Source organism: Erithacus rubecula, assembly GCF_903797595.1.
Source record: "Erithacus rubecula genome assembly, chromosome: 3".
NCBI lineage: Eukaryota > Metazoa > Chordata > Aves > Passeriformes > Muscicapidae > Erithacus > Erithacus rubecula.
Genome location: NC_136689.1, coordinates 16,446,090 through 16,463,061, shown reverse-complemented (window position 1 = coordinate 16,463,061; position 16,972 = coordinate 16,446,090). Strand labels below are relative to the sequence as shown.

Sequence of the window (16,972 nt, the reverse complement as noted above, 5' to 3'; positions counted from 1 at the left end):
GCTCTGCCGCGCCGCGGGGGGAGCGGGGCGCGCCGGCCCGTTGGACTGCGCGTGCGCGTGCGCGGCACCTGCGGCAGCGGTCCCGCCCCGCCGGTACGTGCGCGCGCCGCGCTGAGGGCGCCGGGGGGCGGGGGTGGAACCCGGCCGGGATCAGAGGGACGGGACGGGACGGGACGGGACGGGACGGGACGGGACGGGACGGGACGGGCGGAGGTGGCTGCCGCGTGGGTGGGTGGGCGGGCGGGCGTGGTCCGGTCCGTCCGGTTCCCCCCCTGCTCCCACCCGCCCTTCGGCTCCTCAGGGAGCCGCTGCAGGAGCTTGGTTTGCGGGCTGGTCTCGTGTCTATCCAAGAAACAAGGCGCGGTTTCGCTGCAGCGCCTGTCTCCGGTAGTGGTTGTTAATATTGTGGGTCACGGCTAAAGCTCCGTGCCGAGCTAACAGCCAAAGCGGAATGTCACTGGAGATACGGGTGTGAGCTCTGCTGCAACAACCCCACCCTTTCCTATCTAAAGTGGGGTGGGTGGATCATTTGAGCTGCTTTTACTGTTAAAGTTTTGCCAGTGGACAAAAAATTATTTCAAATAAATGGGTTGTATTCAATGCTTGAAGCCTTCTATGTACTTTATGTGGGTGAGTGTAAAACGCAAGTTGATTTTAAACAATACCTATGGCCTAAATTCGTAAGGCAGCGCAGATGTTACAGCCTTTATTTGTGTAATGCACGCTAACTGACCGCAGGTCAAAGTTAACTGTGGTGGGGCAGGACGTGGCAGGCACGACTCAGTGCTCGGTATGATTTTCACTCCCTTAGTACACACACACGATGCTTGAAGTCATTCTTATATTCAAGAAATAAAGTAATCTAAAATATACTGGTTTTGACTTTATTTATTCCTGAATCTAACTTTTTTACATCTGCAAGTTTAAAATGAAGACTTCTTTCTCTTCTTAAAAGGAATATATACATATTTATATATGCACTAGTGTGCTTACTATTGCAGTACAGTTTTAGAGCAATACTGGATATTACAAATACTCTGCTTTTCCCCCCCCCCTTTTATTAAGTGTTTATAAGGGTTTTTAATTGAAGATTTAGATTATATTATAATATATATTACATTATTGCATCTGCACAGGATGATCCCCTTATACTTTACAATGATTGAGGAAAAAAGCCTGGATAGTGTGACATGTCCATATTTACTCTGATCTATGCCTTCTAATTACAGCATATCCTCCAGGTCACAGCACTGGGTGCAAATACAGAGGTTTACTATTTTAAGTTCAGTTTTCCCTAAAAGTAAGCAAATGCTCTTCCCTTTGTCCCCCTTGCAGTTTTAGGGAGATTTTGAGAGTCTTTCTCCTTTTGCTGTCAATATTGCAGACAGATAATGTGCTCAATTAGTGCTGATATTGGTGTATATTTCTTTAAGCCCAACGTTGAGAGTTTCTTGGAAATCTATCATTTTTAGTTACTTTTTTTATTGGTAGAGAGTCCTCATGATTTCTCTCTGTCTATCTGTCTGTCTGTCTTTCTCTCCTCCCCTCTCTATCCCCACATTACATTCAATACAATTCCAGTATAGAAGTTCTTCAAAAATCCCTTGTTTGGTTTCCATCCCTTCAGAAGAGATTTGAATGCAACTCATCCAGCCTTGCTGTTGCACAAGACTGTGAGTTATTTGTGTATTTAAGTGGATCTTGCATTTGTTTATTTTGTAGAAAGAAAGGGTTTAAAAAAAAAAAAAAGTTTTTTTGGGAGGTGGAACAAATAAATACTTTTTTAGCATTTTGGTTACAAGAAGGTAATCAAGTTAAGTGTTACTTATAAATATGTAGTTAAAAGCAAGTCTTCTAGAAGAAAAACTAATTGAATTTGAATTCCTATAAGGAATATTATTTGCAAACAGTATTATAGTGTTAGGCTTGAATGTCTTTTTATACCTTGAGGACATAGACTTTTTGAAGTTGAATTTGTCAGTGGAAAAAAGCTGTAACTGTGCAGGAGAAGTGAATGAGTCTTATTCTGAAAAATACCTCCTTGGCACAGATGAGGTCATAGCTGGATTATGCTTGAAGTCTTGTTCTAAATTTTCTATCTTAGAGGGTTTTTTTCTTAGATATTTGCTGAAGGACTAGTTACTGTTTGGTTTTTTTGTTTTTTTTTTGTTTTTTTCTTTCTGAAGCAGTTAAGTGGATTGTCAAGTTGCCTTGGAAAAAACCCCACAATAATTCATCAGAAGATGTTTCACATTTTTCAATATCAGCCTTTAAGACTAATAGCCCAAAGCAGTCTCTCTAGCATGTGTTTAAAACTGATGCTTTCAAGGCCTATTGCATTTGCACAGATATGGAAATCATGGTTCTCCAGTCATTCTCTTCTTGGAAAGAAAAATATTATCCTGATGGGACCTCCAGGTGCTGGGAAAACAACGACTGGGAGAATAGTTGGCCAGAAACTGAATTGCCCTGTCATAGACATAGATGATGATGTCCTTGAAACAACCTGGAATATGAGTGTGTCAGAAAAACTGCAGGACGTTGGTAATGAGGAGTTTCTAGAGGAGGAAGGAAAAGCTCTATTGAAGTTCTCAGCATCTGGAAGTGTAATTTCCCTTACTGGGTCCAATCCAATGCATGCTGCTGGCATGCAACACATAAAGAAAAATGGAATAGTTGTATATCTGGATGTGCCCACAGCAGTCATTATGAGCAGGCTGAAATCAAAGGGAACAGATCGTATCGTGGGCCTGTCTCCTGGTGTTTCTCTCAAAGACGTACTTCAGTTCAGAAAACAGTTCTACAAAAGGTGGTTTGACATCCGTGTTCTTTGTGGAGGGGATGTTGCAGCAGAGGTTGTAGCAGAAAAGGTACTCGATGCTGTGAAGAGATACCAAGACTCAGAACTGGAAACTTTCATTTCAACAAGATCTAGTAGATCTGGAAGGAGTACAAAAGAAGACTCTCATAAATTGTATTTCAGTGATGTTGTTACTCAGGGCTTGGCCCTTGATGGAGGACTCTTTGTTCCTGAGAGAGGACTTCCAAAATTCACTGCTGAAGAATGGCAAGGTCTGATTGAAGCAACTTACATTGAAAGAGCCCAGGTGGTACTAGAAAGATGCATACATCCTGCTGATATTCCCGCTTCTAAGCTGGCAGAAATTATTGAAACTTCATATGGAGAAAACTTTAGTTGTTCTAAAGTTGCCCCAGTTAGGCATCTGGCAGGCAATCAGTTCCTTCTTGAGTTATTTCATGGACCAACAGCATCATTTAAAGATTTTGCATTACAGTTGGTGCCCCATTTATTTGCCTACTGCATTCCCAGAAGCTGCAATTACTTGATTTTGGTAGCTACTTCTGGGGACACAGGGAGTGCTGTTCTGGATGGCTTTAGTCGTCTCCATGACACTGACAAACAGAGAATCGCTGTGGTGAATTTTTTTCCTGAGGATGGAGTAAGCCCAATTCAAAAATCACAAATGATTGGCTGTCAGAAGGAAAATGCATGGTCAGTGGGTGTCAAATCTGATTTTGATTTTTGCCAGACAGCTATAAAGCAAATCTTTACTAATTCTGATTTTACTGGCTTTCTTACAGTAGAATATGGAACAGCTTTAGCTGCAGCAAACTCCATAAACTGGGCACGACTTCTTCCTCAGATAGTTTATCATGCCTCTGCATACCTTGATCTCGTTCATCAAGGTATTATTTCTTTTGGAAGCCCTGTAGATATTTGCATTCCTACGGGAAACTTTGGCAACATGTTAGCTGCTTTCTATGCTAAAATGATGGGAATTCCTATTAGAAAATGTATTTGTGCTTCCAATGAAAACAATGTTTTGACTGACTTCATAAGAACAGGTGTTTATGATTTGAGGGGAAGAAAATTGATTTCCAGTTTTTCACCAGCAGTAGATATTTTGAAGTCCTCCAACCTTGAGCGATACTTACACCTGATCGCTAATGAAGATGGACAGCTGGTGACACAATTATTTAATCAGCTGGAAAATCAGGGCCACTTCCAGCTGCAGAAAAATCTACTTGAAAAGCTTCAGCAGGACTTTGTGGCTGGCTGGTGCTCTGATGAGGACTGTCTGGCTGCCATTCACTCTGTGTACAGTACTACAGGATATATTTTGGATACACACACAGCTGTTGCTAAAGTAGTTGCAGATCGATTACAAGATAGAACTTGCCCAATTATTATTTCATCTACAGCTCATTATTCTAAGTTTGCACCTGCTATCTTGAGGGCCTTGAGGATTGCAGAAATAAATCAGAATCCATTAAGTCAGCTTCACTTGCTGAGTTCTTACAGTGCTCTGCCTCCAATCCACTGGGGCCTATTAGAGACCCTGAAAAAGACAGGAAATGGGGACCACCAGGTCTGTGCTGCTGATATGAGTGTGCTGATGTCCCATATAGAAACCTTAATTCAAAATCATTTTATGAAAGTTTTTTGAGCAACTGATCCAATGTCCACAATTGCAATACCTTCTTAACAAGCTGCATGCTTTACTAAAGCCATCATTCATCTGGCCTGTGTCCAGTCCACAGCATATCTCAGTTTTATATTCAGTTGTCAAGCTTTCAACAGTATTTGTAACATGTGTGAGATTTCTAGTGGTGGTGAAAGGTTGTGAATTGAGAGTGTAAAGAACTGGAATATCATTTTGCAAATCATACACAGTAGAGATACCAGCAGTGCTGGCTTTCCTCAGCAGTGCTGTCTCCTTCACAAGCCTGAAGCATCCTCGATGGAAGGAGGCAGGTAATGAAGTCTGACCTTTCTGGGACTAACAGCTCTGGTTTTGTTGCAACAATGATGTGAACCTTTGGTCAGTGGATGTTTATTTAAACTTTAGCTCATTTCACTTAAGGCACTGAAACATAATAAGATAATATGATGGTGTTCATATGTTACTAATGAGGGTTGATTTCACTGTAAAGTATCATTGTATTGTTAATCCTTGAACCATTGAATTTTGTGATATATTACCTTCTTATATAATGTTTTTTATGTATTGTGTGGCCAGTGTCTAAGTAAAAAAAAACTGGTCATTTTGTTTTTAACACCTTTTTCTCCTAAATATTTTCCTGTGTCAGACTACCTAATTCAATATTTTTAATATAGTTGAGATGTGACTCTTCCTCCAGTGTCTTGTAGTCTCTTTCCTAGATGTTTTTTATTTGAACTCTCAACTCTAGAATCCTTTTTTATACTATAGAAGAATCTGATATTGGTAACAACCATCTTCTTAAATAAGAACCAGACTTCACCATTTATTTGCATATATTTGTTGTATTATGTTTTATCTTTGAGATTATATAGCTTTTGTTGTTCTAATAATTTATGTTTTAATGTTTTTCTTAAGTTAATTTCCTTGATGTTCTATTCTATTCATGCTTTGTATGAATTAATGTAAGAAAGAAGCTTCCCAAATTTCTTGGCATCTCATCAAGAAAAGTGAAAGGTGAATTCCAGTGTGATAGCATCAGAAGTGTTCATTATGTAACCCAAAATACATCTGTGTGGTTTTGCTAATGACAGGCTCTTTGCTGGGATTTTTTTCTGAAGAAAAAAAAATAGACTGGGTTGTCCTAGGAGATCATGTGGTTATGGACAAATGTATTCTACTAATTGAAGATTATCTTTTGCAAGGACATAAACTACATTTCATAATATGAGAAATGGTAAAATGATGTATTGAAAGTTTTGAGTGACATGCAGTTAGAGGTAAAGAGCTAAGAGTCAAATGTAAGGACATATAGTTATGGGAAGCTGTGTTTCCCACTAAGATTCAGATAATCTGGTAATTGATAACATTTTTTTGCCTCTTCAATAGGCAACAATTCCTACATGTCAAGATTCACTTGGGGCTTTGAACTGTTGCCATATCCTTCATCTTCCTCTGTGTGCCTGCTTGTACTTTTTGCCACGCTGAAGTGAACAAGACACCATCTCACAAACTATTTTATAGAATTGTCATTTCTTCCATCATAAGGTAAAAGTGTTAAGCATGATGTGCATTTGCCACTGTGAATACAGCATCATTAAATATAGCTGAGGACATGGGTGTGTCAGAGTAGCTTTCTAGATTCCCCCATGCTTTGATACTTTTGTGACAAAGGGAGCCTAGATGAGATTATCTAGCACCCTGTGCAGTTATGTCTTAAAAACTTCCAGCAATAGAAGACTCTTCCACATCCCTGGAGAGATTTTTCCAGTGTTTGAGTGTTCTCACTGGAAAAATTTCTTATACCAAGATGGACCTTCTGCTGGTGCAATTTCCCCCTTGTCATCTCTGTATGGCTCCCTGTGAAGAGAGAGTCTCCAGTCACTTCATAAACACCACTGGAGTATTGGACAACTGTGCTGAAGTGCCCACTGAACCTCCTGTAGTAAGAAAAGATCTAACTCCTTCAGTGTCCTCATAGGGCAGGGGAATTTTCATCATTTTCCAGACATGACATGGGAAAGGCCATGATTATGTAATGAAAAAGAAATCCAAGTCCTGCAAGAAAAAGTTACATAAGCATATTGCCAAGAAAGAAGCATTGCTTGTATCAGCCATGAGTGAACTTTGTATTTCTCGATATTTCTGTCTGATTCTTACAGTAATTCGAAGTGGAAAAAAATGTAATGCTTTTTCTAAATGTGCTCAGTACAAATCCAGAATTCTAAATCTTGAAATAAAAAAAGCCAAAGCCAAACTAACCCAACTGCCTGGATTGAATTACGGGGACAGGGTTTGGTTTCAGCATCGAGACTCGGTGGAAATCCTGCAGTGCTTGATTCCATGGGGCTTAATGCCATTGACATCACAGGGCAATTTGTCATACATTCTTACAATACTTTATAGAAACATTTTAAATTAGGAGCTTTTTTTTTTTTTTTTTTTTTTTTTTTTTTTTTTTTTTTTTTTTTTGTAGAAAGTACCTGAAAGGGAGGAGCTGAGATTCTAAACAAGATAAGGCTAGAAACCAGCATCCTGCCCTGAGCTAACTCTGTGGTAGATAAACTGGCCAGACTAAACTAGCAGGGGATTTATTTTGGCATGACTTAATCATTATTTCAAAGTTCATGGCAGTAACCTAAGCATGGTTTGAATTTCTGGTTGCTGTTTCCCTATCACATGAGCCATTATAGCTGTTGATAAAAACTAAGTAAAAAATGAGCACTCATACTTAGATAGGGGCTTTCAACATGGACTTACGGTGTCTAAGGATAGTGGTGAATGAGCACATACAGTATTAATACATTTCTCAGAATGTCTAAAGGCTTTTACAATACATTATTTACGAATTTTCAAAAATAATTAATTTTTGGACTTTCATTAACTTCAGTAAACTGTTTCCCTGCACTACAGCTGCTTGTGGATCCTAGTAATAGACATTATAAAATGCTGCAGTAGTGTTGTAATCCTGGATGTACACAGTATTTATGACCTGGTGCTATTGCTGTGTGCTGGTAGCTGTAGTGTACAATCTCATGTCCTGCAGGGCCTGTAGGAATGGAAGGGAAAAAAAATTCCAAATTAGAATAGCCCTGTGGGTAGGTAGGATAGTGAGGGAAGCAAACCCCCTTTCTTTCCAGCTCAGATTTTCTTAGTGTCAGCAATATACTGTGGTTAAACAAATACTGTGCTACTCTTATGGTCCTTTTATTCCCTATTATCAGTATTATGAAAGATTCAAAAGCCTTTAAAGACTGGGCATAAGTGCTCTTTGTTTCTTTCTTGTGTGTTCAGCGTGCAGACACTGTGTACACTGAATGCTGTCATGTCATTTTCTATTAACTTCTTAAGGCAAAGTAGTGTGCCAGTGGTACAGAAAAGCAAATCTATATTGTGCTGGTTAGCAGGATTCTTTAAGCTGTTTAGGTTTGCTTGTGTTGTATACACAGTTTGCTTCTATTTGTCTAGCAGGATGTTGCAGTATCAATCAATAAAATCCAGGTCACAGAGAGTGTGAGCCTGCAGATCTACAGATTTCCACTCACTTTGTTGACCTAGAGTAATAACATTGCTTTGGTTAAGCTGTTATTCTTCTCTATAGATAAATCTTTGCTGCATACTTCCTACTACATGAAAAACTTCAGGGACACATTTAACAAATGTAAGGAGAAATACAATGTCTATATTTACTTTTTTTATTTTAAGAATATTTTTGTGGAAAATACTTTGTTCTGCTTACAAATGTACCAGGTGCTCATTACTTGCCTTTAGTCACAGCCCTTCTCAGGGTGACAGAGAGTGACATGAGGTAAAGGATTAATAGAACATCAGAAGATAATTCTGCTTTCTTAGTATTTTACGATATAAAAAGAACTCCTATTTGCAGTTTTGATGCGATGGAATATTTTATCTGATGGAACTCTATAGAGAAGATTCTTGTTGTTCAAAAGGTCAGTTTTGCTTTCAAGGACATCAAGAACAGACATTGCTATCAAGCATATAATATTTGGCATACCTGAAATACACATTACTCATTTTTATCCACTGTATTTTTTTCAAAATAAGCACTTCAGGATCCACACTATAGCACTTTCTTTGTAAATCTGTTTGTAAATCCTTACCAATCTGCTGTAAAGAAATGCACTGAAAGAAGTGGTTTCAGGGATTGATATTCTTAAGTCTTGAAAGGGGTATAATTGGTGGTAATCTAGTAATTCACTTTACTGAGACTAAGATTTTAGTGAGATAATCTGCATCATTCTGGAAGGAAGTATGTATTAAAAAAGAAACAGATCAAAAATTGCAAATGTCTAAACACCCTGTTTACATTGCACTACAGACTTGTCCAGTGCTGCATGGAAAGCCTGTATTCTGAGGGTTAGTATGGAAAAGGAAATATCTGACAGTTTAACATTTCTTATTCATGTTTAGTTCAGTGGAGAGATGAGCTACTTGTGTGTTAGCTGTTGTGGAGCAACATTGGTACACTTCTAATGCAATTTCAGGATCATGGGCTTAAAAATTACTTGAACGGATGAAACAGCAATGAGTAGTTAATGTCAGTGAATTAATGTGAATGAGCCATTGATTCTGATCATGTATTAGCAGCTTAAAGAGAGTTTAAATGTCACTGTGTTTTTTCACAGCAGTTACAAGCGTGCTCAGCTGGTTTATCAGACCTGGGAAGCTGTTGCTTCAAATTTTTTTTCAGAATGTAGCAATCTAAAAGCTAACAGTTGTGGTCTTGCTCTCCAACTTAGCTAAAACTTTCAAAGATCTCTCAGTGTAGACCAATATCTAAGCTGTTTGCTCATTTTGCTCAGCAAGACTTTATTCTCTAATAAGTGTTTAAGATGCTGTCTGGTCTCCTTCTTGACATTATAGCAAAATTATTCAGTAGAATTAAGATAACACCTGATTTACTTACTTGTGTAAAGCGTTATTGTTATAGAAACATAGAGGGCATCACCCCCAGATTTAAAATTCATTATGATGATAATTGAGTCAAACCTGAAAGAACTCAAAATGTGAATTGGAAAGGAAAGACTGAGCAGATTTGTTATGTGAATTCACACAGGATTTGGCTCTTAACCATGAGTTTATTAAGAACGTAGGAGGAAATAAAGTAATGACTGTTCAAATCTACAGATGCCACAGAACATAAATACCAAGGAGCCACTTAATCAGAGCAAGATTAATTGCTTGGTTAGGAGCTGTAAGCAATTTGCATTTCATTCTGGCCTAAAGTAGAACTGTGTTTTTAGGAACACCGAGGTTTGAGAACAAACTTAGCAGGTTGATCAATTTGTGGTAGGAAATGCTGAATTTGAAAGGTGTCTGGAGATGATGTGCATTCTCAACTGAGCATGAATTATCAGCATGCCTTCTGGCCAAAAAGGCCAGTAAGATCCTGAAGTTAGAAATGGGAATACTGCCAGGGAAGAAATACTGAGAAGCTGGACAGAAAAGACAGAGAGCAATAAAAGTATTAAAACAGAAGCACTGGCATGAGAATCTCAAAAAACAGAATCTGCCTAGTTTAGTGAAAGAAGAGTCAGCCTAGATGAACCATCTTCAGAGAAAAACTGATAATAAAGAACTGTTCCACCTAGCAAAGAAAGAGTGATCCAGCAAGTCTAAGCAGAAGTTGGACATGTTATAAAAAGCGATGAAGATATGTAACAGAACAGTAAAGGCATCCTTAGTCTGGACATATTAGATGATTTTCTGAAAAAATGTGGTTTGCTAGAAAGAGGACTAATTCAGACAAGTCAGACCCATGTTGCCCAAACAAAATCAAATCAAACAATTACAAGTCATGTTTGGCTGCCCCAGGAGTAACTTGCCTTTAACAAAAGCATGAGCAGCATTTCACAGAGGTTTGAGAGATAGAGATTATGAGCTAATTTCAGCTCTGCTGTGGTGTGATCAGTACACAGAGCAAGTTCTGTGCTAAATAGGCTACTGGATATGTTTAGCCTTGTTCTTTCTGTCTCTAGAGAATTGCAAATGGACTACTAATGCATCCCCTGACTTGATTCATGACTATTAGGATATGGCTCATTAGTTTTAAATTTCATTATACAATACGCCTTGTGATGGTTTGGGCTATATATACTTTCATTATGAAAATGAGGTGAACAGCACAGTAGGAAAGTGTCTGTGTAAATGTCAGCTTTATTGAATGTAGCTAATTATTATTTATTTATCCCTCTGATCCATTATAACTTTTAAAAGTTAGAGATGTTTTAAAATTTATTAGATGCTTTTGAGCCTCCTTTTTCTCTGCTTTTACATGCAACTTGCAATCCAATGGCCATTTTGAATTAATTTTCAGCTCATAATAAGACACATGTGACAAATGGAAAAATCCAATGTTTCCTTTTTATAATTGAACTTTTATATACACCAATTAAAGCTTAGAGAAGGTAAAATGCACTCATAGGTTCTTCTCTAGCAACATATTTTGATTAAAATGTATTTTTTTCTTTACATTTTAACTAATGCACTAAATTATATCTAAATAGAGCAGGCATTTAGTGGACTTTTTTCCTGAGTATCTGTGGTAATCTGATTCTGCTTAAAATGCTAATAAATGTATCTCATCTCCTAATGAAACCAGTGCTCCCTGCATAATTAATTAGCATTTCATACAGATGAGGATGGGAAAGCCATATTCACAGTGGTTTTCTACCAGAAAGGTTAATAAAAGAATTCTGTGCAGTTCAGAAATACCACAATGGCTCATTTCTGCAAAACCGGTGTTTTGCAATTAAAAATTTTAGTGAAATTTACCTGGAATTGTTGTTTCATACAGCTTTTATCCACAAGGTGGCATTCCTAACAGGAGTTTGCTAGAGATGGTCACTTGCAGTTTTTGAAGGGCTCTTAGTGAAAGGAAGTCATAACCATTTGTAATATTGTATGAGCTTTTTATGTTTTCATTTTTATAAAGTGTAATTAAGAGTAATTTAAGTCAGAAACCTTAATGATAATTAGGTTAATACTCATTGAAGTGTGGAGTATCCAGAAATACATGATGGCTCCAGGCTGCAAAACAGCACATTCATTTGTGGCATTACATGCTACTCGAGACTTTTCAACTGTAAAACTGGAATCAATTTTGCTTTATGAAAGAGTCTAAAATAATAATTTTAAAATTCTTTAAATCAAGGGCAGAAATAATACCATGGTCTTGTATGCAAACTCCAGTGTTTGGTGTTCTGACCATGATGCAGCATATGGAGCTTGTAGTGAGTTCTGGGCTAAGGAAGAGAAGATAGCAGTTCATGGGGTAGAGCTCTATAAATTAGATCTTGTTTGCAGGGTAGGATTTCTCATAGTTTAATGTTACAATGACCAGGCAACTTATTTTCATATGCCTGTCATCCAGGTTGATAACAGCCCACAGGCAGCTCTGCTTTTCTTCAGTCTTTATATATTTTTCAGCTTCTTGTAGTCTTTGTGTGCTAAGTTCAAATACCTTGTTTCTCTTTTTCTTTAAATACAAGCATGAAGGGAATATAACAGAACCTGCTAAGCCAATACTAGTGAACTCGATTTTATATAACAGGGATGTGCATATTGTACTTTTCTCCCTCATGGTTAAGGTCCTGATCTTACTTTGCTTTTTTTGCTGATTCTGTAAGATCAGACCTTAGCTAAATAATCATCTGTATTTCCATTCTACTGGTGCCCTATTTGCATTTTGGTTTGCAAAAAAAACCCCAAAACATTTCCTAAAGGTTGTGCTGAAACTGTAATCCAATATAAATTGTGGAAGTTTTTTCCAATTCTATTTCAAGTCAACACAAAGGAATATGAGTAGTTTGGTTTTTGATTTTTTTTTTTTTTTTTTTTTTTTTTTTTTTTTTTTTTTTTGTGTGTGTGTGTGTGTGAAAGCAAAACATCTCCGGAGTCTTTTCTAATGTCTGTGTGCATTTTCTGCTAAACCCTCTGCTCCATATGCTGACCCCCACTGATGCCTCAGCCCTCTGGGTTTGGTTCCTCTCACTTAACACAGCTGAAAGGACAGAGCAGTGGCTGCACCACGGCTGACACTAATGACAGTCTTTGCTGAGTTACTGGGCACTCTTTTGACATTAAGCAGATGTTCTTTTTCCTAACATTCTGTTGTACTTCTGTCATCTCTCAAAGATGTCTCTGCAAAACAGAATAAAAAATTCCTGTTCACTGAAAGCAACTGTCAGTCAGAAAAACTTCACTTTCAGAATGACCAAGCTGGTAGAATCTGGCACAAGAACTGTAGAGGCAAACCTGAGTTGGTAGAGGGCCTGAACATCTCCCACATGCTGCAAATTTTAAAGAAATACAGTGAAAATTACTATTTCCAGGATGTGGAAATGACCAGACAAAGAAAGTTCTATATAGTAATTATGAAGTGTTAATGAGGAAGTAAATGATTTGCTGTTGTTGCTTTTCATGTTAAGCTTCACACAGGATTTTCTTTGTAGTAGTTAGGCATAGCACTAGGTGAGTAAATTAAGGCAACATTCCTCTGAAAAGAGCAAGAAATCTGTCCCACAGAGGTTTAAAATTAGCAAAAACAAATGTACAAAGAAAACAAATGGAAAGAAGCATTCTCTGCTCTGATGGCTGCCATGTGGAAAGGGCTTATTGTGAAGGATGGTCTGTAGATAGAACTGTGCACAGCTATACAAGGGAACAGGTTAGTCAAGGTAATGGCAGGGTTCAAGGTCCCCAAAAATGCTGTAATGTGTAGGGTGTGATGGACATCACCAGGAGAAATCAGAAATCTGGAGCATCACTAATGATGCTTCTGGGGTATCTCATGATGTCAGATCAGATGAATATGTACTCCAACTCCCAGAAATGGGGAAAAGAAATGATGCTGAATTTGTCCTTTTGCCCAAGGGTGTCTCAGTTATATGACAGTAAATATAAGTTCACATAACCCACCACTTGCAGGTAACACTGTCAGAAAAAACAGCTGTACTGATTGCAGACAAATAATAGTCCTGATACTTCATGATGGATCTGCAAATTGCTTTGCTAGTACAAAGCACCTCAGGGGCTAATTTGATGCAGTTTATTCTTTGCAAGAGGTGGATTGTAAATGTTTGGAATTGCATTTTATGTAACTGCTGCTGGATAAGCATATGTATGAGTAAGTGTGAACTGGGAAAGGAAAATGTGATACTGGGAACTGTAATGACAAGTATTATCACTTCCCATGTGTAACAAACTTATGCCTAGGGCAAGGAAGCACAATTACTGACAGAAGCTGTGTTTGCTCATGCAGGTGATTTTATTGTTCTAAGTGATTTATCACTCTGGCTAAAATTTTTTTGATGAAAGACTTTTCTGGAGTGATTGTACTTAGAAGGAAATTTGGAGTTTTTTACCGTCAATAGATGACCAGGTCTGCCTACTGAACATGTTAGATTTATGAAGTACTTTCATGTGGGTTTTAAATTGGTAGAAGACAAAGCATCAAGGTTTGCTTCCCCAGGTTAGTCACACAATCTCTTTCACTTCCTCAGTCTCAAAAATCTAGAGCTACACATTTGAAAAACTTATCAGATACCTAAATATTTAATGTACTTCCAAATTGTCTTATTTTTCTTTATCTGTTACGAAAAGCATATCCTGGATTCTCTGAATTTGGTGAATATTGGGTGCTGATGACACTCTGGTTACTGAAAATGGACAAACTGTCCTCACTTCCTTTACAAAAGTCAAAAAGAGAGTTGCATTTTCAAACTGTTAGATCTAGATTTTAAGTTGTGATTCCAGGAAGTGTGCAGCACCTTGTCCATTGTGGTCCTGGGTCACTGATAGTAAAGTTCTTACTTTCTTATGCATTTATATTACTTTGAAAAGAGACAGTTATAAATCCAGATCCCTTCCTTCTCAGAGGGATCCAAGTGCAAAAAGAGTTATTGACTGTGTTACTTTGGCCTGACACTAGAATTACTTTTAGTAAAGACAAATCAGACCTAATACCCAGTCAACCCCTGTTCAAAATGCAGAGTGATGAAGCTGAGCCAGAAGATAATGAGTGCAAAGTGAGCTTTTCAGCACTGTGCAGAGCCAGAATAAAAGCTAGTTGAAAACTAAGTCACAAACTACTAAGATCTCCCAGTATAAAACAAATTGTTACTCATTTCTACAAAGCACAGCTGACGGATGATGGAAGAAATATAAATCACTTTTTAAGAAAAAATCTGTCCAAAATAAAAATTTGCCTTCTGTGAGCACTTAGCTTATTGTGCTAAGCCTCAGGGTGAAGAATGGATCTCCCATCTCCCATGGTGGCTCTTCAGTCAGTTCAGGGGCAGCAGAAGCATCATCTTCATTGGTGAGGTTTTTTCCCTTGTATTAATTGCATGATCTGCTTCATAAATCAACTTACTTTTAAATGGATCAGTTTAAAAGTAATTTTGCAGCTGAGCAACTGATGAGTTATTGTGCCTTGTGGCTACTGTAGCTGTGTGTGTAAGGACCAAAAAGACAAAAATTGGTCTCTTTAACCTCCAGTGTCCCTTAGCTCTCCTTCAATGAGTTTCCTGTCACTTTAATTTAAGAAGTATTTTGATCAGCTTATGAAAGCAATTCTATGAGGCATTTGTCTCCAATTCCCCAGAAACAATTGCCCAGTCCTGTATTCTAAAATTCCCTTCTGTATGTTGCCTTTCCTTTTTTCCTTTTTTTGATAGCTGTATTAGATGTTGTTAGGGATTATGCTGTGTGTAGATCTAGTTTTAGAGGATAGACAGACAAAATAAGCAACATTTGGAATGTCACTGAGAGCACTTTGGTAATTCTTTTTTGTTTGCAAAGCAGATGTCTCTGTTATGCACTCAATTCTTCACTGTCACCCATTATCATAAAGTCATTTAGCATAGCTGTTTTTTAATTCTCTAAGCCTTTTCATGGGACATTTTAAAATCAGTCTTTGTAGGATAAATTTCACTTAATATTGCAACTCAAAATACCAGAATCTTAAAAATAATCTTGTAATAAGCATTTTGTAGTTAATGTAATTAAGTTCCTTTCAGGTTGATACTTGGACTGCAAATAGAGTTTTATTTCCCTTTTGGAATCAGGTACTCTTTGAAATGTTCATGCTGAAGTTCTGTGAACTGTGTTGTCATTCTGCTGACACTGTGTTGTCACTGTATTTCTTTCAACAGAATTTTAAAAACTGACATGGGTTCTGACTGAAAGGAAGTGTATGCATGCAACAATTTTCAGTGGAAAGGAAAACCAGAAGATGTGATTTTGTTGTTTAACTTTACCTAAGGGGAAAAGAGGTGCATATGTATGAGTGTGCAAATATTTAATAAGTTTATATCTTTCTCAGAAAACTTGAAAGTGATGACTTTTGCAAGATTTCAGGCTGATTAGGGGATGCTGGGCTTTTTGTCCACCTTACTCCTATGCAAATTCATAAATGAACGGCACAAAAAAATGTTAAAATCAGACTTCACTGTGTAGAAAGTAAAAAGTGGGGAGGAAAAGCATCAAAAATCAGATCCAGTGGATACTCAGAAGCTGGACACAATTCTGCTGAGTGTCTGCAAATTAAAGCCCAAGACTGAAATTCTGACCCTTTAAACAATTCCTTTAACCATGACTAGCCTTAATCTCTTACAAGTGGAGCTGCAGTTTTCTGGAGAGATTTGTGTAAAAGCCTGCTGCAGTGAGGCTGGGTACCAGGGAAGCAGCTTTTTGGGGGAGTGGGGGCTGAGAAGAGTGGTTCTACTTTTTGTCTGGCAGTAATTCTGAGCTAAAAGAGGAAGAAAGCATTAAAATTTTATTTAAACTTTTTTATTCAAAAATTATGTTTTACATGGAAAGAGGATTTATGGTTTAGCAGTCTATCTGAAGTTTATGGTTTCATGTATATATAATGTACATGCCTGCAGACTGTATATGTATTTCAGTTTGTTGTGTGCATGGAATGTCATGCTCGCTGGATCAATGTGAGCTGTCTTCACTGGTGCATCTCAGATCTCAGAAAGAGATGTGCACCCCATGAAGAAAGAGATCCCTGTGGGTACCAGTCTGCTGCATTGTCACATCCAGATGGGATCTGGCCCATGCAGTTGTTCTTCCTACTCAGTTTGTGAGTTTGATGTCACAGAGGGACCACAGGACTTCCCTGAGCTGTGTCAGGTTCAAAGCTCCTGCAGCCCAGAGCTCCAGCTGGCCTTGGCCCTTGGCTGATGCTGGGCAGCTCCATTGCCTGACCCTGGATCACTGTTGAGGAAGCTGTTGCTGAGCTCTGAGAGTCTGTAAACTGAAACTGTGCAAGATAAGAAAAGTAAAAACAAGCAGAACGGAACGTGCTGAGCTGGGAACACTGTCTCGGGGACTGGGGACAAATACTGACATGGAATCTAAAAGTGTAAGGGAGAAAGCAAACACTTAGAAGATGGCATCTCTGCAACTATAAGGACTTGTACTGATTTACTGGGGTGATTTGACATGAATGAAATACATTTCTTATTAAATATGAAGTG

The 16,972-nt window shown here is 38.1% G+C and overlaps 1 protein-coding gene across 1 annotated transcript; it reads left to right on the top strand.

The window, feature by feature from the left end:
- The first annotated feature begins 45 nt into the window (after positions 1–45).
- Positions 46–16,457, top strand: THNSL1 (threonine synthase like 1). Its single transcript, XM_079300596.1, has 4 exons — positions 46–93; positions 1,582–1,673; positions 2,187–6,011; positions 15,641–16,457. The coding sequence occupies exon 3, from the start codon at positions 2,244–2,246 to the stop codon at positions 4,467–4,469; it is 2,226 nt and encodes a 741-aa protein (XP_079156722.1). The 5' UTR covers positions 46–93; positions 1,582–1,673; positions 2,187–2,243; the 3' UTR covers positions 4,470–6,011; positions 15,641–16,457.
- Positions 16,458–16,972: the final 515 nt, after the last annotated feature.